The 23,925-nt window shown below is 56.6% G+C and overlaps 1 protein-coding gene and 3 long non-coding RNA genes across 4 annotated transcripts; all 4 read right to left on the bottom strand.

Annotated features, from left to right (window-relative positions):
• Positions 1 to 2,384: 2,384 nt before the first annotated feature.
• Positions 2,385 to 5,130, bottom strand: LOC129734494 (maestro heat-like repeat family member 5). The gene is made up of 6 exons (XM_055698054.1): positions 5,022 to 5,130; positions 4,420 to 4,575; positions 3,849 to 3,950; positions 3,411 to 3,513; positions 3,129 to 3,182; positions 2,385 to 2,874 (listed from the first exon to the last, which is right to left on the bottom strand). Exons 1-6 carry the CDS (start codon positions 5,100 to 5,102, stop codon positions 2,786 to 2,788), a joined length of 585 nt encoding a protein of 194 aa, XP_055554029.1. The 5' UTR covers positions 5,103 to 5,130; the 3' UTR covers positions 2,385 to 2,785.
• Positions 5,131 to 7,392: 2,262 nt separating this feature from the next.
• On the bottom strand, positions 7,393 to 8,366 carry LOC129734508 (uncharacterized). The gene is made up of 3 exons (XR_008730079.1): positions 8,067 to 8,366; positions 7,654 to 7,803; positions 7,393 to 7,453 (listed from the first exon to the last, which is right to left on the bottom strand). It is a non-coding gene; the product is annotated as an uncharacterized LOC129734508 (long non-coding RNA).
• Positions 8,367 to 9,885: 1,519 nt separating this feature from the next.
• On the bottom strand, positions 9,886 to 10,715 carry LOC129734513 (uncharacterized). The gene is made up of 3 exons (XR_008730085.1): positions 10,676 to 10,715; positions 10,209 to 10,288; positions 9,886 to 9,953 (listed from the first exon to the last, which is right to left on the bottom strand). It is a non-coding gene; the product is annotated as an uncharacterized LOC129734513 (long non-coding RNA).
• Positions 10,716 to 20,892: 10,177 nt separating this feature from the next.
• On the bottom strand, positions 20,893 to 21,725 carry LOC129734516 (uncharacterized). The gene is made up of 2 exons (XR_008730088.1): positions 21,637 to 21,725; positions 20,893 to 21,382 (listed from the first exon to the last, which is right to left on the bottom strand). It is a non-coding gene; the product is annotated as an uncharacterized LOC129734516 (long non-coding RNA).
• Between the last annotated feature and the right edge of the window lie 2,200 nt (positions 21,726 to 23,925).

Below are 23,925 nucleotides of genomic sequence, written 5' to 3'. Positions count from 1 at the left end.
GCAGAGCCAAAAAACCTCACCTTGGCAAAGTGCAGCACGGCTCCCCTGGAGAAGGTGCCAGGCAGGAATTCTCTTGCTGCTTCTCACCCTGCCCGGGCAGCCATGTGAGGCTCAGCACAAAAGCACAGCAGTACATAGTAGTAGGTACTGGAGTAAAGGGAGCGTGGGGGAGGAGGCTGGAGCTTGGCACCCTGCTCTGGCACACCTGGGTTTCCTGAGACACGTCAGGAATTGTACCCCAGCCCTGGGTATATTTCCTCATTGCTTTTCTGAGGTGATGGGAGCTGTTGTGTCCTGGCGCAGCTGGTTCCCCTGCCCAGGGTTGGGGCGTTCATGCTCTGAACCCACAGTCGAGGTGCCCGAGCCGTCTGTGCCCTGAGCCTGGAGCAGAGGGGCAGTTGCAGTCTGTCCTTAATTTCTGGGGGGGGTGAAGGGCTCTCTGAGGTGGGGAAGATGGAGCTCCCCGTGCAGCAGCCAGGGGTGGTGGCTGGAGGTGGGCTGTGTTGCGGTTGCTGTTTTGTCCTGCCCCCGCAGGAGAATGCGGCTGCTTTCTTAGTTCTGCTGCTTTCCTCCTAATGCAGGAGGCTGGTCCCTGCAGGCTCCAGGGAAGTGGGGCTGTGGAAGTGCCCGACTCTGGGGCTAGAGGGTAGGGGAAGCTGCTGGACTGGTATGGGGGCATGCAGACTGGAAGCCCTCTGGAAATAACTGGTGTGGGCATGATGAGCAGGATTAGTTGAAACTAATTGAAGAAACAGTTTACCAACAGAATTTCAGTCAATCGTATGAGAGAACTACCAACTATTCCATCAAGACATAGCCCACCACCAAAATATGTTGAAACAAATGATATGTAAATAATGTGAAAGTATTGAAAAATGATTTTCAACACTTTCAAAGGCGGGAAATGTTATAGATTTGCTAATAAGTTAAGATTGATTGACTTTATTTGATTGATTATTTGATTTTATAAAATTATTTTATAGAATAGAAAGATAGAAGGATAAGAAATCTATTTTTATGAAACTTATAGTTGCACAGCAAAAGCTGCTATGAGATCCTCTGTACATCCCGTACCACGGCTAGAAGAATGGGCTAGAACCATTGTGAAAACTTCGGAAATAACTTTAGGGTTTGAAAGGTTTCTTTCTATTTGACCAGTCTTCTGTATGTAGAAGGTGTATTGAAATGTCAGAATATGAGATGAATGGAAACTGGGGAGAGTCGACTGGAACAGCTTGTGGTTACCTGCCAAGAAACCGTGAACTTTAGTAAAAGGTAATTCCGGCAGGGGGAGATCGCGACCACCGACTCACATACCACCTACCCAAATCGTACCCCAGACCCATTTCTAGACCTTTCTAAGCTCTACTGCGCAGAATCGGATATAGGAGGAGAATATGTTAATGCTTTACGGGAAATATCAGGGTTATGCATGAATACTTAATGAATATGTATGAAAAAGTTCTATATATGGTGTCTGATTTTGAGACCTGGCGTGCGTTGATCGTGAGAGGACTCGCTCACGCACCCGGCCGTCAATAAAGAAGTGTCTGCTTATCTACATCACATTGGTGTCGATAAGTTCTTCATTCCGAGATTTCGGTAACACAGGGAGCTCCTTCCCTTCCGAGCAGGAGGAGATGGGCTTTGCTGTGGGGGTGTCACGGCCTGGAGTGGGCTGCCCCGGGGCTGGGCAGTCTCTGGAGGCTCTCAAACCCCGCCTGGCCGTGACCCTGAGCGGCCGGCTCCTGGGGGAGCTGCTTTCGCAGGGCCTTGGGCTGGATGGCCTCCAGAGGTCCCTGCCAGCCCTGGCCAGTCTGATTCTGCTGCTCTGTGCGGAGGCGCGGGGCCGGCCCGCGGTGCTGAGGGGCGGTGGGGCCGCAGGGGCAGCGGGGTCGGGAAGGCCGTGGCGTGGGCTCTGAGGGGCCGGTGTGCAGGACAGCCGGGAGCGGGCAGCCCGGCGGGCAGCGGGAGCGCCCTTCGGCCGGCCTGTGTGCCGCCACAGGCTCACCGCCCCGGCCATAGGTGGCCAAAGACTGTTGCCGTGCATGCCCGGGGCATCGTGGAGGGGCTGCTGGCTGCCCGCAGGTGGTCTCCCCTTTGGAGACTGGTCAAAGGCTTGGGCTTTGTTTGTTGGGCTTTGTTGATGGCTCAACAGAGGGCTTGGTTTTGCAGTGTGCCCTCTTACTGCTGCTCTCGTGACGTGCTGGGCAGCAGTGGCTGCAGGGCAGGTGGGGACAAGTGGCACGGGCAGGAGGCAGAGCTGCCCATCCTGCTGGGGACATGGAGGGGCCTGTGCTGCTGGAGCCAGAGCATCGGCGGCTTGGTAGCCCCTGGGCTCGGCCACGTCAGCCCCAGGCAGTGCAGGCTGCTCAGACAGTGGGTGGCAGAAAAAGTCATTTATTCCGGCAGCGTGGCCCTGGAGAGGGGAAGGAAGGCATTGCTTTCAAGTTCTGCTTCGGCTCCACCTTGGGCTTCTCCCCTCTGCTTCACAGCCCAGTGGAGCAGCTGGCACTTTATGGCAAAGGCGAAGCATGAGGGCACGTCTTTGCCCTGGACCACTGGAAAGAGCAGTTGTCCTGCTGCTCTCCAGAGGACGCCAGCTCCTCTGGGGCTGAGGTGTCTTCTCCCCTGTTAGCCTTCAGGAAGAGAAGCCTGCAGAGCATCCTGGGGCTGGGGCTGCTGCTTCGTCTCTGCCTGAGCAGAGCCCTCGCTGGGGGTCGAGTGCCACCTCCCCCATGTCCTTGGCAGCCATAAGCACAGTAGTCATAGGTTAAACCACCCCTTACAGCCTTCGTCGTCCAAGGATGAGGAGTGTCTGAGTTGCCAGGGAGGAGACCAGGGGGCTGGTGTCTTTCATTGCGCCTTTAAGCACTGTGGGGACAAAGCAGCAGAGGTGAGGTGACAGCCCTGTGTCCCCTCCAGGCAGGGCACACTGCACCCTGTGATTGCCAGGGCCAGGAGGCAGCCAGGGGACAGGTGGCTCGGCTGGAAGCTGCTTCTCAGGAATAGCCCCCTGCAGAAACACCCCGTCCCCCCTAGGCACGCTGGGAGCAGATCCCCCCTTGCCCAGCTTCCGGGGGTAGCTCCGTGCTAGCTCCTTCCTCCTCCCCACTGCCCTCGCTCACCATGTCGGATGTACTCCATGTGCTGCTGCTCACGCACGCACCGCCCAACGAGCCCTGGAGCGACACAGTGTGTCAAGGATGCTGCTGCCGCTCAGAGACCCTTGCAGCCAGCCCACCTGGCTGCACGGTCCCCCCAGGAGGGCTGACCCGGAGTGCAGCATCAGGGAGGGGATGGATCAGCCTCCTGCCAGCCCCACCTGTGCAGGCAGGGGCAGGAGGGGGTGAAGGGGTGCCCCATAGGCCCTGTGCTGGGACACAGGGACCCTGGGAGTCATGGCTCACCGATGAACCTGACAGCCTCCCCTCGCAGGGGCTCCTGCGAGCTGTGCAGGTATTGCAGGCTCTGGTGCAGGTAGGCCATGGCCCTGCTCCTCTTCTTGGCCAGCTGGAGAGAGGAGAAGGGTGCAGGGTCGGCGCAGAGCTGCCCCCGCGTTTGGCCATCCCTCCACCCAGGGCCATCCCCCTTTCCCCCAGCAGGACATCCCCAGCTCCCCACTGTGTGGCACCGGGGTTCAGAGGGAGCATCAGGCTCCCGGGGATGCAGGGGTGCCACCCTAGTGGCAGGGTCCCCTTGGGGACCCCAGGGGCAAAGACAATGCGGAGCAGAGCCTGCTCCAGGAGGGTGTGTGCAGCCAAGGGGGCACAGCCCTCCACCCCCCCGCAGGGCACAGGGCAGGGCTTGCCCGGGGAAGATCCCAGGGGTGTTGGGGCTCTGCTTACCAGGCACTCGCTGATCCTCTGTGCCTGCCCGGTCTCAGCCATGTGCACCAGCTGCCTCCACTTCAGGAACAGGCCAGCACTGTGGAGGGCTTCCTGGGAGGCCTGGTGAGCAACAGAGATGCCACCACCACCACGCAGGACCCTGTGTCCTCCCTCTTGGCGGGGCTCAGAACCTCTTCTACCCCATGCCAGGAAGACGCTCCAGCTGGGAATTGGTGCTGTCACCATGTTCAGCACCCCGGGGAAGAGAAGGACAATCACCCTCTCTGACTGGAAGGCCGTCAGGGCTTCAGTGCTTTGGCCCTGGGGGCCCCAGGCTGTTGTGGAGCTGTAGCTCAGTCTCTGGGGCTGCAGGACCCATGCCAGGGGCTGTGCGGAGGGAGCTGGGTGGGAAAGGGACCCACCTCCCTGTCCACCTGGGCAGCAGCAGGAGAAGGGCAGCAGTGGGCAGGGAGGGGGGCTCTGCCTGGCCCTAGGGACTCAGCAAGCTAGACCTCCCAGTGGCACACGTTTGAACGGTCCAGTGTCAGCATTGCCGGGCCCAAAGGACCGGTCAGGCTAAGAATCCCACCTTGGCCACACTTGTGTTCTGATCGTGCAGGTGCAAGAGCAGTGGCAGCAGGCTGCTCCACACCTTCTTCTTCATCTCCTTCTTTTCAGCGCCCACCACGAGCCACATCACGCTTTGGAAGAGGTGGATGGATTGCTCCCGCACAGTGTCCAAATGCTGGGGAAGGAGGGGAGGAGGACCTCAGCCCCAAGCGCAAGCCCATGGCAAGCGAGGGGCTGACGTGGAGGTGAACTTCCCCCAGATGGCTGCAGGCAGCCCTGCTCCGTAAGGGAGTGCATGAGCCGTGGCATGCAGAATGTCTGTGCAGAGGGGCTGGGGGCCGGAGAGGGAGACCCTGTGGAGGACTGGGGGATGCTGCCAGGGCAGGGTGCACATTGGTGTTGCTCAGCACACCGGCTGCTGTCCTGCCACCCCCGTCCGCCCTGCGGCAAGGAGGGTGAGTCCACGCTGGGGGTTTGGGGTGCAGCACGGGGTCACCGAGGGCAGCGACAGTGGCTGGGGGCTGCAGGGCAAAGCATCCTCCTGCAGAGCATGGGGGCTGCGGTGGGAGACGCGAGCGAGGTGCTCAATGAGGGGAGCATGGGGCTCTCCGCCAGCCTTACATTGTCAAAGAGTGGCTGGAGCTTGTCAGCCAGCGCCGGGGCAATGAGGCTGGGCAACTTCCCCGCCGGAAGCTGGAGCATGTTGTCAAGCACGGAGAGGGCCACGGCGCTGCCGTCACTGTCATCCGCCTGCAGCTGCTCCATGACGTACGGCAGCAGGGCAAGGGTTTTCCATACCTGTGTGAGACACGCCACCTCATTTTTGTAAAGCGGCAAGTGACCGCAGGGCTGAAAACCCTCCCCGTGAGCACTGGCCTCCCCGCTGGCTTCTCAGCAGGCAGCATGGGTTAGGAGGGCAAGCGCCTGGCAGACAGGGCTCCCTGGCACGGCCATGGGAAGAGCAGAGTGCGCAGGGGGAGGACAGACAGCTCTGGCCCCTTGCCAGACCCTCGGCTGCCCCCTTTTGCAGCAGACCCCCTGAGCAGCCTGGTGGGTGACCAGCGCTGCTTGGAAAGCTGCGCGAGCCGCCAGCAGGCCCTGCGTTTCATCCCGGGGCTCATCACCCCACGGCCACGCTCTGCAGACCCCACACTCGGGCTGGTGGCTCTGCTGCCATCATCCCTGCTGGGACGTGCTGGCAGTGGCACTGCTGCCTCTCCCCTTGCCATGGGGCAGTGGGCCAGGGACGCGGGAGAGCTGGCTGCAGCTGGCTCAGCTCCCCATGCCCAGAAAAGCCCAAGCCGCCAGGTTACCTACCACCCACAGCTCTGCCATGGGCTGTTGTCCTGGCTGCCCCAGCTGCCCCCTACTCACTGTGTCAGGCCTCTCGGTGAGCCTGAGGATGGCCCTGAGCACCAGGGTGGGCATCCCCAGGCACTGGCTCTGCAGATACGTGGGGAAGATTGCCAGGGCACAGTCCAGCTCTTCACTGAGGTCAGTGCAGCCCACCATCTGAAACACACGCAACGGGAGCTGGAGAGGTGCAGCGCTGGCTCCAGCCGTCAGCTCAGGCAGGGCAAGGACACCGGGGCAAGGCCAAGCCTGAATGGAGGCAGCAGGGACTGCGGAGAGCCCCTGTGCCCCACACCACACTGGTTGCTCGCCTTGCTCCTCCATGGTACCAGCCAGAGCCCACCTGCTGCCCCAGCTGCCGCTGCAGCAGCGGGCATGGGAGAACTGAGCATCGGAGGGAGCTTGGAGCAGTGCCATCAGGCTCACCTCAACAAAGAAGACCATGGCGACCATCTCCCAGGAGGGGTTCTCCACATAGAGGAGCTCTGCCAGATGGCGGAAGATGGTGGAGCGCAGGGGTCTTGGGGTGTTCATCATCTCCCTGGAAGGGGGAAGCAAGCACTGTCAGGCCTGAGCCAGGCGGGCACATCTCTGGGGTTCGCACCAGTCTGGTCATCACTGGACTGCAGCACTTTCTCCAAGCAGTGGGGACCCCCTGCCATCAGCCCCAAGGGAGGGGGTGGGGTGGGGTGCACAGTCCCCCAGGAGTGTGGAGAAGGGGCTCTCACCTGGCCACGATGCGCACTCCCATGAGGTGGGTCTGGGCACTGAGCAGCATGTCCCAGCCACCCTGTGCCTCGATGGCCAGCATGTGGCTCTCAAGGCCCATCCTGCAGAGCAGCACCGTCATGGCCTGCACCACAGACCTGCACGAGGAGAAATGCTCAGCTCCCACCGGGACCCCTGGCTTGGCTCCAGGTGGCTGGCAGGGACGAGCGGACAGGGATGGCGCACCTGATAGGAGCAATCAGACCCTGTTGGTGGCCCGTCCAGAAGATTAGCACCTCCTCTGGCGTCAGCTCTCTGGTGAATGACACTTGGAAAAGCAGTGCCAGGAAAAGCCGGGGGAAAATGGCTTCCACGTCCCATGGGCAGCTGGACTGCAGGAGGATCTTGCTTATGGTCCTGGCTGCCTGCAGAAGACACCAGACACGGACATCTCCCTGACCCCTGGGGAGGCCAAGGCTTGGGGCGGGCATGGAAGGGAAGGGGTGGCCCCAGAGAGCTGAGAGCAGCCCCGGAGGTCAGTGAGGCCTCATCCAGCAACTCACAGCCAGGGAGAGGATGCGCGGGTTGTCCTTGGTAGAGGCGGAGGTCTTGTGCAGCGACTGGTTCATCATCACGTTGATGAGCTCCTGCAGCACCTTCTTCGCAGCCTGGGGCTCAGAGAGCATCACCGTCCACGTGGTCATGGCGACACTGTGGAGAACCAGGGCTCTGTCAGTGGGGACACCCAGGAGTAAGGCCGGCCTGAAGTCCCTTGGGAGGGTATTGGGGCCCCTCTGCCAGTGTGAGAGCAGCCCTAAAGGCTGGTGAGCCCCGTACCAGGTGCATGTTGGGGAGCACTGCAGCAGGCCGGCCACCACCTCGCTGAGGTGTTTGTCTGCCAGCACGCGCAGGGCCCTGTCCAGGCTGTTGACGGCTACCAGCATCCTGATGGAGGGCAGGTTTGTGTAGATGGTGTGCACGATCTTCAAGACCTGGAGAGGAGACACAGGTGGGAGTGGGGTTGTCAGTCGGGTGAGCGCGGCTGTTTCTCCAGCTCCCACTGGGAGCTGCTTCTGTTCCCGTTGTGGTATGCCAGCTGGAGATGGTGTCAGCGCTGGCCAGGTGCAGAGCCGGGGGAGGAACGGTGCCCCGGGGGCTGGAGCATCAGCTGTGCCACCCCTGGGCGACTCACCTGCCCCGGCTGGAAGGCAGGGCCCAGCACAAGGACATCCACCATGTGGGCAGCCACGCGGATGCTGTAGGTGCTTGGGTCTCTCATGTTCTTGATGGCTAGGAGGATGATGTCTGCCCGGTCAGAGGGACGGAGGTATTTCGTGAACTTCTGCGGCATGAAGGAGAGGAAGGGAGATTTGTCACCTGGAGCATCCCTCAGAGCATCTTGGCTGTGCAGGGAGCGGGACGCAGAGCCAGGCTGCACTGGGCAGATGGACGGTGGGGGTCAGGGTGCCATGGGGAACCAGAGCTCACTGGAGGCCTTTGCCTCGCCCCTGCTCAGGATCGGCGCAAGCCCCCGCTATCGCCATGCATCAGGTGTCCCTTCGCTCATGCTGATCCCGCCAGCCAGGATCTGAAGGCCCTTCTTACCAAGAAGATTTCTCTGGCACTGCTGGTTTGCAAAAGCTGCTGGGGCTGCCTCACTTGCCAGACCTCCTGGTGCTCCAGCTGCCCTCTGTCATGCGGCCAGCGCTGCCTGCCTGGGGAGGAGAAAAACCGGGGCGCTGAGAGAGAGGGTGCAGAGCTGGAGGTGCAGTCTGAGTGCTGGGCAGAAAAGGCACTGGCAAAGGACTGGGACGCCCTGACAGGTCTGGGGAGCAGATACGCAGGGAGGGTCCAGGGCTATTGTGAGCAGGGCTGAGAGGAAATGGCTCTTCAGACCGCAGGCAGGCAGGCAGGTTGTATGCGGCTTTCTCTGGCCAAGGAGGGTGGCCACTGGCTGCCCATGCTGGGGGGGACCAAGCCCGACACGGCCTCTCTTACTTCTCTGCTGCAGGATGAAGGTGTGCAGGTGATGGAGAGCTTCTGCAGCCTCGTGGCGGGTTCTCTCATGCTTGCAGGTGCAGCAGAGGATGAGGTGCCCCACCAGCAGCCCCAGTATCGCAAACTGATGACTCTTGGAGCACTGGTGTCTGAGGACTATAGTTTGTGCAAAGCAGGAGCAGACCTGGGGGAAGAGAGGCAGTGCAGGCACAAGGTGAGGCCGGTCACAAGGTGAGCCCCAGCTGCTCCCAGAGCAGCCGGGCACCAGGCCGGAGCAGGGAAGCCAAGTTCCTGCCTGTGCCTGCGGCAGCCCTGCCCTGCCCTGCCCTGGGAGAGAGCGTGGACAGGGCAGGGACAGGGCAAAGACTCCTGCTCCCAGCCTCCTGCTGACTGGGTGCCCAGCTTCCCCAGGAGGTGCCAGGGCTCCGGGCTGCAGGGACAGGGCAGTGGGACTGCCCAGACCAGGAGCTCGGTACCTGTGGCATGGAGCAGGTGGTGGTGAAGTGGATCAGCCTGGCAATCCGCGCCAAGGCCCTCTCCTGCACTGCTTCCCTCTGGGACTTGGTGAAGGGCAGCAGGACCTGGGAGGAGAAAAGCTGCTGGTGTGCCAGGGAGGTGGCATGGCGCAGCACGGCAGAGGCAGGCTTGCTCCGGGGCAATGCCTGGGATGGGGCATGTGTCCTTCTTGCCTCTCGCAGCAACCTGCTGCGGCCAGGCAGGTCGCCGCATCCCGCTCCTGCTGCTGCCTCTGCTGCCTTCCACTCCTTCCCCCTCAAACAACGTCCCTCCACCCCCCACCCAGGGACCCCAAGGCTTTGTGGTGACCAGCTCCCTGGGGAAGGGTGGTGGGGGCTCTGGGATATGTGCCGTGGTAAAGCTGGAGGGGGAAAGCCCCAGGGCTGGGCTCCCCTTGCCAAGCCAGACAGGCAGGTCTGTCTGGGCGGGAGTGTTGGGCAGGATGGGCAGCAAGCACGGCTGCAGAGGTGGGGTGAGCTGTGGCAGGAGAAGGGGCTCTGGCAGCAGCCAGGAGGCAAGGGGCTAGTGGGAGGGGCATGGCGGGGAAGGAGGGACATTGCCTGCCCCATTCCTTGCACCAGGCGCTGGGTGGGTCACCGCTGGAGCCGGGGGTCACTGCCCATAGGGACCCTGTGCCAAGGCCAGACCTGCAAGATGTTCTGCAGCTCCAGGAAGCCAAGCGTGCCAGCACTGCATACCAGCACCTGCAGCATGCTGTCCATCACGGCCATGGTCTGCGAGGGAGACAGAGTCTTGGGGGCAGCCCTGGAAGCCAGGGAGGGACGGCCATGGCCCTGCGGTGCCCAGGAAGGGACCCTGGGGCAGGGGATCTCCCCGTGGTTCACCCTGTGGCATACCTTGGAGTAGAGGGAAGCCTCGGGGTCCTGGGTGTCCTCCTGTGGGTGCTGGCAGAAGATGCTGCAGAAGCAGGCTTGGAGGAGGCTGCTTGTCTTCTCCTCCAGAAGCAGTCCCACTCTGCTGCAGGGACAAAGGGGTGCTCTTGGGGCCCAGCAAGGAGAGGCAGACTCTGGGGCTGGAGACCTGGCTCGGCTCCCACGCCACAGGGGTCATGTCAAGCCCCACGCTACTGACACTCAACTTGAGGGGGAAAACCCTGTACCGCCCCCTGCCCCTCCCTCTCAGACCCAGCACTGGGGATGCCCCCCATATGGGACGAGTGCTGTCGGGGCCACCTGGCACCGAGGAGGCCAAGCTGGGGGCCGGGGCAGGTACCTCATGGAGGTGATGGCCAACATGGCTTGCTGCCGCACCGTGGTGCCCAGGTCGTCAGTGGGCTCCTGTTGCAGCAGCACCTGGGGAGCACAGCAGGGTGAGTCACGTCAGGATGGGGCAGTCTCCTTCACCCAGCAAGAGCCTGCGGGGCTGGCAGAGCCCCGGCTGCCCCCATCCTGGCACCCCCTCCCAACCCAGCACTCAGTGGTCCCAGGCCCCGTGGTGGCAAGTTCTGTGCCCATCACGGAGCCACAGGCTGGCCAAGGGACCTGCAAACATCATTGGGTGCAACCCCCAGCTCCAGTCGGGCCACGCCAGTGGCTTTAGAACATCTCCAAGGAGAGAAACCTGGAGCAGCGCTCCTTCGCACCCCCCTACCCGGCCAAGCCCTCTCCTGCCCCCAGGGCTGTGCCACTGCCCACTGCCCCTGGGCCTGCCTCTTGAGGCCTGACTGCTTGTCCCCTCACCTGGATGGTGTCCACCACCTCGCACTGAAAGTAGTAAAGCACGTCCCACACGCTGGAGTCCATGCTGGCGGTGCCGCAGACGGTGCAGATGGTGGCCAGAAACTTCAGCTTCTGGTCTGCTTGCTGCCAGCCGAGGAGGGGACAGAGGGACAGACAGCGCTGATGTCTAGCTATGCATTCGATCCCCATTATCACATTGTAGTCAACATGAAGTGATTCACTTCTGCTCGTGAAGTTAGGGTCGTCGTACGCCTGTAACTTTGTCCTAATGACAAGTGCCCTTGAAGGAGAACTCCAAGCCTGATAAGGGGAACACCTCACCCCAGGAGGTGCCAACAGCCCGTTACTTGCAACAAAGGCAAGAAGCCAGCGGAACGAGACTGTAACTAGGGGCAAGGTAAAGGCAGCGGGGGGGGGATCGCAACCACCCACTCCATTCAGGACTAAAGGACTCACCCTCACCCCTCCCTCAGACATGCAGTAAATGAAAAACAGACTGTAACTTGAAATCAAAGCGAGAGATATATAGTCCAATGGAAAGCTACCGCGCGTACTAATTACCAATAGCATCTTTTAGGTAGAGTTTGGAAAATACGTATGTATAACTAGACTGCATAAATATTAATCTTGTTCTTCTGAGCTTTGCGCTTGCTTCGTAGAGCATCATCGCCTAAGCCCCAGCTTTGCGCGAATCTGTAATAAAGAAATGCCTGGACTCTGTGCGTCGGTTGGCTCTTGCCCTACGGGCGAAGGCGCACACTTTTTGGATAACAGTGTCAGTGGGGAGAGATAGCTGGGAGGGGCATAGCCCCCGGCACCTTGTGAGCAGGGCATGTGGGCAGAAAGACTGGCTGGGAGGTAGGGGCACAGCCTCGTAGAAGTGGCCACGCATACCTTTGGTCTGATCCTGAGGAAGCCTCGGATGATGTCCAGGGTATTCTCTTCCTCCGTGGGCGCAGCCAAGTCCGAGTGGCAGGAATCTGGCGGGCACAGAGCAGGCAGGGCTGGGTTCAGGCCGTGGGGAAAGCGCGAGCCCTCCGCCCAGCTCCTGGGGATGTCCCCAGCCCCAGCTCAAGGCTGGGACACTGGTGTCCCCTGCGTGCCCCAGGGGTGAGGGTGCGATGCTGGAGGGCAGCACCAGGAGGGGGGCCCGGTGTGCCTGGGTGAAGGATGCACTGGTACCAGGGGCAGGGAGGGTCCCTGCCCCAGGGATGCTGTGGCAGGGCCGGGTCTTTGGCTGCTGCCCCATGGGAGCCTGGATGCCAGCCTGGCCGGGGGCTGCGAGTCTGGGGCAGGGCAGGGTGAGCAGAGTGGGCAGCCCCCTGCCCACGAAGCCCTCACACTCACGCGCATGCAGCAGTGGGAACTTACAATTGTTGGGATTCAGCCGCGAGCTGGGAGCTGGGGCAGCTCTGTCCTCCTGCCAGGACTGCCTGGGGTGGCTGGCGGGTGTCCCCGACATCCTGCGGCAGGGAGAGAGGAAAGGGGTGAAGGGAAGCCTGCACCACCCGGGGCTGCCCTGCCAGGGGCGGTGGGGCAGAAGTAGCTCTGTTCAGGGGGCTCCTTGCCACCAGCCTGCCCCAACACCTTCCTCCCAGACACTGCGGGGGCAGCACTGGGTGACACGGCACGTCACAAAGTGCCCCACTGTGACCCTTCCTGATGCCCCAGGGCCCCACTGACCGCTCCTTGCCCCAGGGGGTTGGGACTGACTCCCTCTTCCTCCTTCTCCCTCTATGGGGCTGGGGTTCATCTAGACTGGGGACATGCCACTTGTCGTAGGGACCCCTCTGTCACCTCGCTCCTGGGGCTGCACCCGCTTGTGGCCAGGCTGAGCTGGGGCTCAGCCCCCACACCGTCAGGCACGCCGAGGCTCTTCTCTCTTCCACCTGGGGCTCGGGACAAGGCCTGCGTGGCTCCCCTTGCTCCAAGGCTGGTGGGCACACAGGGACGACAGACGCCCTCCCGTGCGCTCAGCTGCAGCCGCACAGACTGGCACTGGTGGGGTCACTCGGGTTACCCCGGTCACTGTTGCCATGGTGCAGGGCACTGTTCCATCATCCCTTGGCTGGAAGCCGGGCGGGGGCGGGGGGAGTCCCCCTGCTCCTCACCCCAGCCCCACTGGGCCCAGCCCAGGCCTGCTGGGCCAACCTGGCGAGGCGAGCTTTAAAGCGAAGGATGCAGGGGGAGGGCTGCAGTGCGGCAATGCTCGTGCCATCACCTGCGCCTGGGGCCTAGGCCAGGCCAAGCAGAGCAGCGATATGTGTTCCTTAGCTGCCTCCCGAGATGAGTCCCAGAAGGCCAACCGCCTCCAGGCTGTGCATGGCAGCGGTGGATCCTCTTGCACCCCTCCCGGGAAACCTGTGTGCTCGATCGCCTCTCTGCAGTGCCCATACACCCACACACGCGGCACAGGGAGTCACCAGGAAGAATGAAAGATCTGTGTGCGGTCACAGGGCCATGAGCTCATTGCAGTTATGGAGACATGGCGGGGTAGCCTCCACGGCTGGGATGCTGTCGTGGGTGGCTGTGTACTTTTTAGAAAAGAGGCCAGCAGGGAGAGGTGGTGGAGTGGCTCTTTGTGTGAGGGAGCAACGGGAAGGTCTCGAGCTCTCCCTTGGGGTGGGTGCAGGATGAGTCAAGAGGTTACGGGTAAAGATGAAGGGGCCCGCCAACACGCGGGATGCCGTTGTAGGTGTTTGCTACGGGCCACCTGGTGAGGGAGGGGAAGCCAGTGAGGCCTTCTACAGACAATGGCAGGCAGCCTCACGATGCCAGGCCCTGGTTCTCACGGGGGACTTCAGCCTCCCTGATACCTGCTGGAAAGACAACCCAGCTAGGCTCACACAGTCCAGGAGGTTCCTGCAGAGCACCGACGGTAACTTTTTGACGCAGGTGGTGGAGGAGCCAACGAGGCAAGGTGTGCTCTTAGAGCCTGTCTTCACAAGCAGAGGGCTGGTTGGGGATGTGAAAGTTGAAGGCAGCCTTGGGCGCAATAACCATGAGATGGCGGAGTTCAGGGTCCTGTGCTGAGGAAGCGAGCCGACAAGTAGGATTGCCGCCCTGGCCTTCAGGAGAGCTAACGCTGGCTTCTTCAAGGACCTCCTTGGAGGAATGCCATGGGTGAGGGCTCCAGAAGGTACTTCCCAGTTCAAGAGAGACAAGGAACTACTGGAGAGGGGCCAGCAGAGGGCTACAAAGATGGTGAGGGGACTGGAGCATCTCCCTTAGGAGGACAGGCTGAGGGGGCTGGGCCTGTTCAGCCTGCAGGAGAGAAGACTCAGGGGGGATCTGTCGCATCCCAGCTATGAGGAGGGAGAGAGCGACTCAGACTCACAAATGCCCTTGGTGTGGGTTGCGCTGAGGTAACACCCAAGGTCCGTACCTAAACATCAACTTTAATGGAACAAACACCCAGTAAACATTGACCCTTTCACAATTACATCCAACCAAGCTATGTGGCTTTAGGAGAAGCTGGGGTAGGCCTTGTATTACTTTAGGAGAAAAAGCTGAGGCGGCAGGGGCGGGACATCGGGCAAGACAGCTAGAGAGAGAGGGAGATCACCACTCCTGGATCCAGCGCCGGAGCTGCCAGCAGGGCTGTTGGACAAAGAGTCCCAGAGGCTTCTACGTGTGCCTAGTTGGGAGCCCCAGTCCCTGGGCTCCAGGAGCCTTCTCTCGCCCCAGCTGCAGGAGTGGCTGAGGCCAGGCGGCCAGGGGAAGGGCCACCAGCCCCCGTGCCTGGCCAGGCAGCCAGGGGAAGGGCCACCAGCCCCCGTGCCTGTCACTGCCTCCGGCAGTCCAGAATGTCCGATACCCTTCTTAGGAAGAGATTTGTTATCCAAATTAAATGCACAAAGTGTTTTTAACGAAGGAGAACTTTTCTTGAAAATACCTGAGTCAAAAACGGGAGAAATCCTGATGATACAAGAAAAAGTAAAGGAACAAGAAATTCCACCAGAGGTGGATTTGGCAGCGATCCCTCCTGTATGGGAAACAGATATTCCTGGTAAATCGAAACTAGCAGAACCTGTTAAAATAGATTTGAAGGAAGGCGCAGGAACAGTGAGAATTAAACAATATCCAATCAAATCAGAAGTGAGACAGGAATTGAAGAAATTGAGTGATAAATTTTTGGAGTATAACATTTTGGAAGAATGTGAATCTGAGTATAATACTCCTATTTTACCAGCCAGAAAACCCTCGGGTGAATATAGACTGGTACAAGACTTGAGAGCAGTAAATCAAATAGTTAAGGATATTTATCCTGTAGTAGCAAACCCTTATACACTGTTAACAGCATTGAGGGAGAATTATCAGTGGTTTACAGTGCTTGATTTAAAAGATGCTTTCTTTTGTATACCTTTGGAAAAGGAAAGTAGAAAACTTTGCTTTTGAATGGGAAAATCCTCAAACCGGGCGAAGGATGCAGCTGACACGGACTAGATTACCCCAAGGATTTAAAAACAGTCCAACTATTTTTGGAAATCATTTAGCAAAGGAACTTGAAATCTGGAAACAGGATAAATCAAGACCTGGGCATTTACTCTTACCATATGTGGGTGACATACTGATTGCTACAGAAGAAAGATTTACTTGTATACAGGTGACTATTGACCTCTTGAATTTCCTGGGACTAAATGGGTACAAGGTATCCAGGAAGAAAGGCCAAATAGCCTGCCAGACTGTGATATATCTGGGCTTTGAGATTTCAAAAGGACAATGACAATTAGGAAAAGATCGCAAAGAAGCTATTTGTGGTATACCTGAGCCGAGAAATATTCATGAACTCGGAGCATTTTTGGGAATGACTGGGTGGTGTCATCTTTGGATTATGAACTATGGGCTAATAGCTAAACCGCTGTATGAGGCCCAAAAGAATTCTCCGTTTGTATGGGGCCCACAACAGCAAAGGCTTTTGTAGAGTTAAAACATGCCTTAATGTCTGCACCTGCTTTGGGACTTTTGGATTTAACCAAAGATTTTCAGTTGTTTGTTCACGAAAGGCAACACCTTGCACTGGGCGTGTTAACCCAGAGGATAGGAAGCTGGAAACGACCAGTCGGATATTTCTCTAAACAACTGGACACAGTGAGTAGAGGGTGGCCAAACTGCCTTCGAGCAGTGGCAGCAACAGTGATGCTCATACAAGAAGCTCGGAAATTGACTTTGGGAAGAACAATAACAGTCTATGTCCCACACATGGTGATAACTGTTTTAGAACCAAAGAGGGGACACTGGCTGTCTCCGAGCCAAATGATGAAGTACCAGGTAGTACTGACTGAACAAGATGATGTGATTTTAAAGACAACTAACCTGGTAAATCCTGCAGTGTTTTTAAGTTCCATACAGGAAGAAGGACAACTGGAACATGACTGCTTGGCTACCATCGAGTATGTTTACTCCAGTCGTGAAGATCTGAAGGGTGTGCCACTGGAGCGACCAGACTGGGAATTGTATACTGATGGAAGCAGCTTTATGGAACAAGGAGTCCGATACGCTGGATATGCGGTAACAACAGAGACTACAGTTATAGAAGCAGGAGCATTGGCGAGTACTACATCAGCCCAGAAAGCGGAACTTATTGTCTTGATTCAAGCCCTAGAATTAAGTAAAGACAAGAAAGTAAATATCTGGACAGATTCAAAATATGCCTTTGGCGTAGTGCATGTCCATGGGTCTTTGTGGAAAGAAAGAGGGCTATTGTCCTCTCAAGGATCAAACATTAAGCATCAAAAGGAAATTATACAATTATTGCAAGCAGTTCAAAAGCCAGATCAAGTAGCAATCATGCACTGTAAGGCACATCAAATTGGGAATACAAAAATAATAGCTGGGAATAATTTAGCTGATGAAACAGGAAAAAAAAAAAAGAAAAAAAAAAGGTAGCAAAGAAACAAGCATTGCAAATGGCAATAATTCCTTCTAAAACAGTAACCCTTCCTAGGAAAAACAGAGATATTCAGAGGAAGATGACAAATTGGGTCAGTTATTAAATGCTAAGAAAAACTTAGCTGGATGGTGGATAACTCCTAATGGACAGGTAGTAATTCCACCTCTTGAGATGAGAGAGATAATTCAAGCGAGACATCAAGAATGTCACTGGGGGGCAGAAGCCTTAGTAACATCTTTACGAAAGCAGGTAATATCAGTTAAGATGTTGGGAATAGCAAAAATGGTAACTCAAAGTGTGAAGTATGTTTGAAAAATAATCCAGTGATTAAGAAAAAGGTTCAAAAGGGTAGACTGAAATCTGGTACAGAACCTGGAGATGATTGGCAAGTAGATTTTTCAGAGTTACCTAGACAGAATGGGTACCGGTACATCCTGGTAAGGGTTGATACTTTTACAGGATGGCCAGAAGCCCTTCCCTGTCGCACCACACAAGCAAAAAGAGGTTGTGAAGTGGTTATTACAAGAAATAATTCCGAGATTTGGAGTTCCTATTGGAATTTCCTCTGACAGAGGTCCACACTTTGTTGCTGAAGTAGTCCAAAGCATTAGCAAAGTATTGGGTATTAATTGGGATTTGCATGCGTCTTGGAGGCCACAATCTAGTGGAAAAGTGGAGAGGATGAAGCAAACTTTGAAACGACAAATAAGTAAAATTTGTCAAGAAACCAGTCTAAAGTGGCCTCAGGCACTTTCATTTGCATTATTATGAATCAGGGTACAGCCAAAGAGTGCAACCTCCGTCAGTCCTTATGAATTATTATATGGAAAACCATATGAGTCTCTAGAACCAAATCTAAACATACATGTAAAAGGAAAACAAGATGCCTATAACTATTTGCTTTTTCTAAGGAAAACTGGCTGCGATTTGGAGTGCAGTAATTTGGAATAGACCTTTACCCCTGGAAAATTCAGTGCATGATTTCCAACCAGGAGACTATGTCTATGTGAAGACCTGGACCTCCGAACCTTTGCAGGAGCGCTGGAGAGGACCTTTCCAGATACTGTTGACCACTTTTACAGCTATCAAGATAGCAGAATCAGATGCTTGGATACATTATACTCGAGTGAAGAAAGCACCTACTCCATGGAAGATTGTCAATCGTGACCCAGAGACTATAAAATTGACACTGAAACATGTCTAATTTTTATATTGGATTTTGTTTTGGTCGGTAGTGTTGGTGGGATCATGGGCTGGCTTGGTGGACAGGAACAAAAGACAGGTAGAAACAGAACAAGTGATTGACATTCCCAAACAAATGGCTGAGGAAAATTTGATGGTAGGATTGACTAAAGAATTTGCCAATTTACAAAATGTCACGCAGATCACTGCTTGTTTGCCAATACCGAGGGCAGTAGGTGAATCTATTCCATTGGGAATTTTAACCATGAATCTGACCAATCTGGAATGTAAAAATGAGACCACCTATTGTGAACAAAGGCCAGTAACTCAATGGTATGAACAAGTAAAGGTTATCAGAAAACAGTGGAAGTCGCCAGGTAAAGAAACAGATTGTAAAAAACTATTGAATTATGATTTTATAACAGGATCCCGACCTAGTGCCATAGCTTGAGTTCTTTTTCCTGGGGGTCCAAATCCCCAGTTAGGATGGTGTTCTTATGATGAACAACTTAAAACCAATGTGAGCAGAAGTATCATGAAATGGACGTGTAACAAAACTGGCCAAGGTACACAATTAGTAGAACAATGGGACTCTATATGGTCTATGTCCATATTTTCCCATTTTCAGTACATGGCCAGAACTTCTTGGTGTTTTACCTGGGATGGAAAAGTTTTTCCAGTATTACCCTGGGTCAATGATAGGTCAACTTCATCGGGAGAAGGAAAATAAAGTAGTGCCATGGTGGAAATGTGAAAAAGTGTATGATTGCAGTAATGCAGACTTAGTAATCCAAAGAATTCCTCTGTTGGCCGCTGCTTTGAAATATGGTTGTTTCTGTCGAGGTGATGGAACCTGGACAACACATTTACCATTAGATGGTAAGGTGAAACAAATTACTTTAGGCATGCCAACATTGTGTCCAATTTGAAAGAAATCACCATTTAAGGGATCCTTGGAGAATTTAGAATTGAAACGAATAAAGAGATCTGAGATAAATGATGATATTTGGAATGAACCATCTACAGGAGTGAAAATTGGCTGGGCACTGGAATCACTTTTAAATCCTACAGCTTCATATAGAAACAGAGCATAGCTCTATCATTTAACTGGTCAAGTGGAAAAATTGGCAAACATTACCAAAAAGGGGTTTAAGGAATTGAATATACAATTACAGGCGACCTCCAGAATGACTTTACAAAATAGAATGGCATTAGATATACTCCTACTTAAAGAACATGGAGTATGTGGATATCTCAAGGATAAGCTGGACCACTGTTGTATCCCCATTTCAAATGTCACACAAGATGTGGAACATGATTTGGACTTATTAGATAAAATTGAAAAAGAAACAGAATCAATTCAAGAAGATATGTCAGAAGACTGGTTGGGGAAAATTTTTAACAAACTGGGATGGAATTCGAGCTCTTGGATACAATCCATCATCAAAACTTTGTTTCTGTTACTAATTGTAATTCTGATGATCGTGCTAGTATATGCATGTTTGAAGAAACAGTTTACCAATAGAATTTCAGTCAATCGTATGAGAGAAGTACCAACTATTCCATCAAGACATAGTCCACCACCAAAATATGTTGAAACAAATGATATGTAAATAATGTGAAAGTATTGAAAAATGATTTTCAACACTTTCAAAGGCGGGAAATGTTATAGATTTGCTAATAAGTTAAGATTGATTGACTTTATTTGATTGTTTATTTGATTTTATAAAATTATTTTATAGAATAGAAAGATAGAAGGATAAGAAATCTATTTTTATGAAACTTATAGTTGCACAGCAAAAGCTGCTATGAGATCCTCTGTACATCCCGTACCACGGCTAGAAGAATGGGCTAGAACCATTGTGAAAACTTCGGAAATAACTTTAGGGTTTGAAAGGTTTCTTTCTATTTGACCAGTCTTCTGTATGTAGAAGGTGTATTGAAATGTCAGAATATGAGATGAATGGGAACTGGGGAGAGTCGACTGGAACAGCTTGTGGTTACCTGCCAAGAAACCGTGAACTTTAGTAAAAGGTAATTCCGGCAGGGGAGATCGTGACCACCGACTCACATACCACCTACCCAAATCGTACCCCAGACCCATTTCTAGACCTTTCTAAGCTCTACTGCGCAGAATCGGATATAGGAGGAGAATATGTTAATGCTTTACGGGAAATATCAGGGTTATGCATGAATACTTAATGAATATGTATGAATAAGTTCTATATGTGGTATTTGATTTTGAGACCTGGCGTGCGTTGATCGTGAGAGGACTCGCTCACGCACCCGGCCGTCAATAAAGAAGTGTCTGCTTATCTACATCACATTGGTGTCGATAAGTTCTTCATTCCGAGATTTCGGTAACACAGGGAGCTCCTTCCCTTCCGAGCAGGAGGAGATGGGCTTTGCTGTGGGGGTGTCACGGCCTGGGGTGGGCTGCCCCGGGGCTGGGCAGTCTCTGGAGGCTCTCAAACCCCGCCTGGCCGTGACCCTGAGCGGCCGGCTCCTGGGGGAGCTGCTTTCGCAGGGCCTTGGGCTGGATGGCCTCCAGAGGTCCCTGCCAGCCCTGGCCAGTCTGATTCTGCTGCGCTGTGCGGAGGCGCGGGGCCGGCCCGCGGTGCTGAGGGGCGGTGGGGCCGCAGGGGCAGCGGGGTCGGGAAGGCCGTGGCGTGGGCTCTGAGGGGCCGGTGTGCAGGACAGCCGGGAGCGGGCAGCCCGGCGGGCAGCGGGAGCGCCCTTCGGCCGGCCTGTGTGCCGCCACAGGCTCACCGCCCCGGCCATAGGTGGCCAAAGACTGTTGCCGTGCATGCCCGGGGCATCGTGGAGGGGCTGCTGGCTGCCCGCAGGTGGTCTCCCCTTTGGAGACTGGTCAAAGGCTTGGGCTTTGTTTGTTGGGCTTTGTTGATGGCTCAACAGAGGGCTTGGTTTTGCAGTGTGCCCTCTTACTGCTGCTCTCGTGACGTGCTGGGCAGCAGTGGCTGCAGGGCAGGTGGGGACAAGTGGCACGGGCAGGAGGCAGAGCTGCCCATCCTGCTGGGGACATGGAGGGGCCTGTGCTGCTGGAGCCAGAGCATCGGCGGCTTGGTAGCCCCTGGGCTCGGCCACGTCAGCCCCAGGCAGTGCAGGCTGCTCAGACAGTGGGTGGCAGAAAAAGTCATTTATTCCGGCAGCGTGGCCCTGGAGAGGGGAAGGAAGGCATTGCTTTCAAGTTCTGCTTCGGCTCCACCTTGGGCTTCTCCCCTCTGCTTCACAGCCCAGTGGAGCAGCTGGCACTTTATGGCAAAGGCGAAGCATGAGGGCACGTCTTTGCCCTGGACCACTGGAAAGAGCAGTTGTCCTGCTGCTCTCCAGAGGACGCCAGCTCCTCTGGGGCTGAGGTGTCTTCTCCCCTGTTAGCCTTCAGGAAGAGAAGCCTGCAGAGCATCCTGGGGCTGGGGCTGCTGCTTCGTCTCTGCCTGAGCAGAGCCCTCGCTGGGGGTCGAGTGCCACCTCCCCCATGTCCTTGGCAGCCATAAGCACAGTAGTCATAGGTTAAACCACCCCTTACAGCCTTCGTCGTCCAAGGATGAGGAGTGTCTGAGTTGCCAGGGAGGAGACCAGGGGGCTGGTGTCTTTCATTGCGCCTTTAAGCACTGTGGGGACAAAGCAGCAGAGGTGAGGTGACAGCCCTGTGTCCCCTCCAGGCAGGGCACACTGCACCCTGTGATTGCCAGGGCCAGGAGGCAGCCAGGGGACAGGTGGCTCGGCTGGAAGCTGCTTCTCAGGAATAGCCCCCTGCAGAAACACCCCGTCCCCCCTAGGCACGCTGGGAGCAGATCCCCCCTTGCCCAGCTTCCGGGGGTAGCTCCGTGCTAGCTCCTTCCTCCTCCCCACTGCCCTCGCTCACCATGTCGGATGTACTCCATGTGCTGCTGCTCACGCACGCACCGCCCAACGAGCCCTGGAGCGACACAGTGTGTCAAGGATGCTGCTGCCGCTCAGAGACCCTTGCAGCCAGCCCACCTGGCTGCACGGTCCCCCCGGGAGGGCTGACCCGGAGTGCAGCATCAGGGAGGGGATGGATGAGCCTCCTGCCAGCCCCACCTGTGCAGGCAGGGGCAGGAGGGGGTGAAGGGGTGCCCCATAGGCCCTGTGCTGGGACACAGGTAGAGGGTGCCCAGGGCCAGGTGGCCTCCGCAGCCATCAGGGACCTGGGCACAGGCACTGTCATGTGGGGAGGCAGGGAGCGTGGCATGGGCTTGTTGTGCTCATCATCTCCTTGCCCCTTTGCAGTGCCTTGATGTTGCAGCTAGCCCAGGCACTGCCCCCCACCAGCGCAGGGACCCTCGCGCAGCACTCCGGCTTAAGATCCCTGGCACCGGCTGCCCAGAGAGGCCTCTGGAGACATTCCAGCACCACCTGCACAGGATTTTGTGCAACCTGCTCTAGCACAGCCTGCTTTTGCAGGGCGTTGGACTAGATAATCTCCAGAGGTTCCCTCCAACCCTGACCATCGTGTGATTCTGTGACTCCTGGCACTTTGGATGAGGAAGAAGAGGTCAGGATCTTCAGGCAACACAACACCTGACTGCCCTCCCAGTGCCTGTCCAAGAAACCTGCCAGTCCTCCCTAACAGAAGTTGGACCTCCACACGTGGGCTTGCAGATGTGCATGAGCACTGCACGGCAACAGCCTTCTCTCTCTTCCCCATCCTCCACTGCAGGGCGAGTGCAGATGTTCTGTGGAGGAAGCACCAGCCTGCACAGGCCCTGCTGCCCTCCCTGTCATGCACTGGCCGTTCTACCTGGGCTCCCTCTACTGTGTCCCAGACCACTGGCCTGGTGTGATGGCAGAGCCAGTGGCACTGCCCGGCACTGCACCTTCCTGGTCCATCAGGGCAACCTGGGTGCCAGTGGGAAGCTGGGAATTGCCCTTGGCCAGGGCCTCTCCCTGGAGCTGCCAGAGCAGGAATTCCTTGTGGATGGCAGGGATGCCAAAGCATGAGGAGTTCCCCATTGGATGGCAGGGACAGGGCGTAGAGCCCCATCGATGTGCAGCCACCCCCGGCAGCCCCTCAGCCATGGCCACGGTCACACAGAACCTCACTGGGGAGCTCATCCGCATCATCCAGGGCACCCTCATAGTGACCAGGCAGTACCAAAAGTTTCTGCAAGTAATGATGGCCAAGTGGCAAGAGGCGGTCTGTAGTGGGACACACACCACGCACACCACCACCCCACAGTTGTCTCCCTCCCCCCCGCCAGGAAAGAGGAGCAGCAGGAAGGAGGAGCAGCTCTAGCCAGGGCTGCTGGAGCCCAGAGGGTTTCCCCAGGGCCTTAGAGTGGAGCTGCTGGGGGCAGATGCGCACATGGAGAAGATGGCAGATGGGGACAAAGACCAAGGGGAGGACACGAGGCCAAGCAGAAGCAGCCCTGTGCAGGTGGGCAGAAGGAGCCCAATGGGGATGAGGAAGAGGAGCCCCATGACTCCAGACAGAATCAGCTCCATGGGCCTGGGCAGCACCATCCACGTGGGGCCGGGCAGGAGGACCCCAGCAGACCCCAGTCCCCGGCACCATGTCCCCGTGGGCAGGGCACGTGGGCAGGCAGCCTCAGGACCATGCTGGGCAGGACTGTGCCTGCAGGAGGGCTGCTCCCACCTGTGGGGCTGCCCAAAGGCTTGGTGGAGATGCGACTGCCGGCTCCATTGTGTCTGTTTCTGCAAGCCCCCGTGGTGGCAGCGCTGCTCCCACAAGAGCAATGGGTTCCCCTGCCAGTGAGCAGCTGGTGGGGTGCAGGGCTGGGACCCCCCTGGCCTGCCCCTTCATCTGAAATGTTAAATCTTTCCTCTATCCATGGATCTATCTGTGGAGCTCATCCATCCATCCCGCAGCTGGGGCTGCTTCCCCCTCAGTGCCTGAACCCAGTGGGGATGGTCTGGCATTGGGCACTGCTGGCACCCACAGAATGGGGGGCGGGGGTGTCTGGTACCACACTGGTTGTGCTGGCAGGTGGGGACCGGGCTGGGCTGGAGAAAGGGGCCAGCAGGAACCTCATGAGGTCCAACAAGTGCCAGCTCCGGCCCCTGGGGAGGAGCAAGCCCAGGAGGAACAAGCACAGGCGGGGGCCACCTTGCTGGAAAGAAGCTTGGCAGAGAAGGTCCTGGTGGGCCCCTCAACGAGCTGCCTACTGGGCAG

This window comes from Falco cherrug, chromosome W (assembly GCF_023634085.1).
Source record: "Falco cherrug isolate bFalChe1 chromosome W, bFalChe1.pri, whole genome shotgun sequence".
Lineage (NCBI taxonomy): Eukaryota > Metazoa > Chordata > Aves > Falconiformes > Falconidae > Falco > Falco cherrug.
Note: the sequence above shows the minus strand (reverse complement) of the source record. Positions and strands in the feature narration are given on the sequence as shown.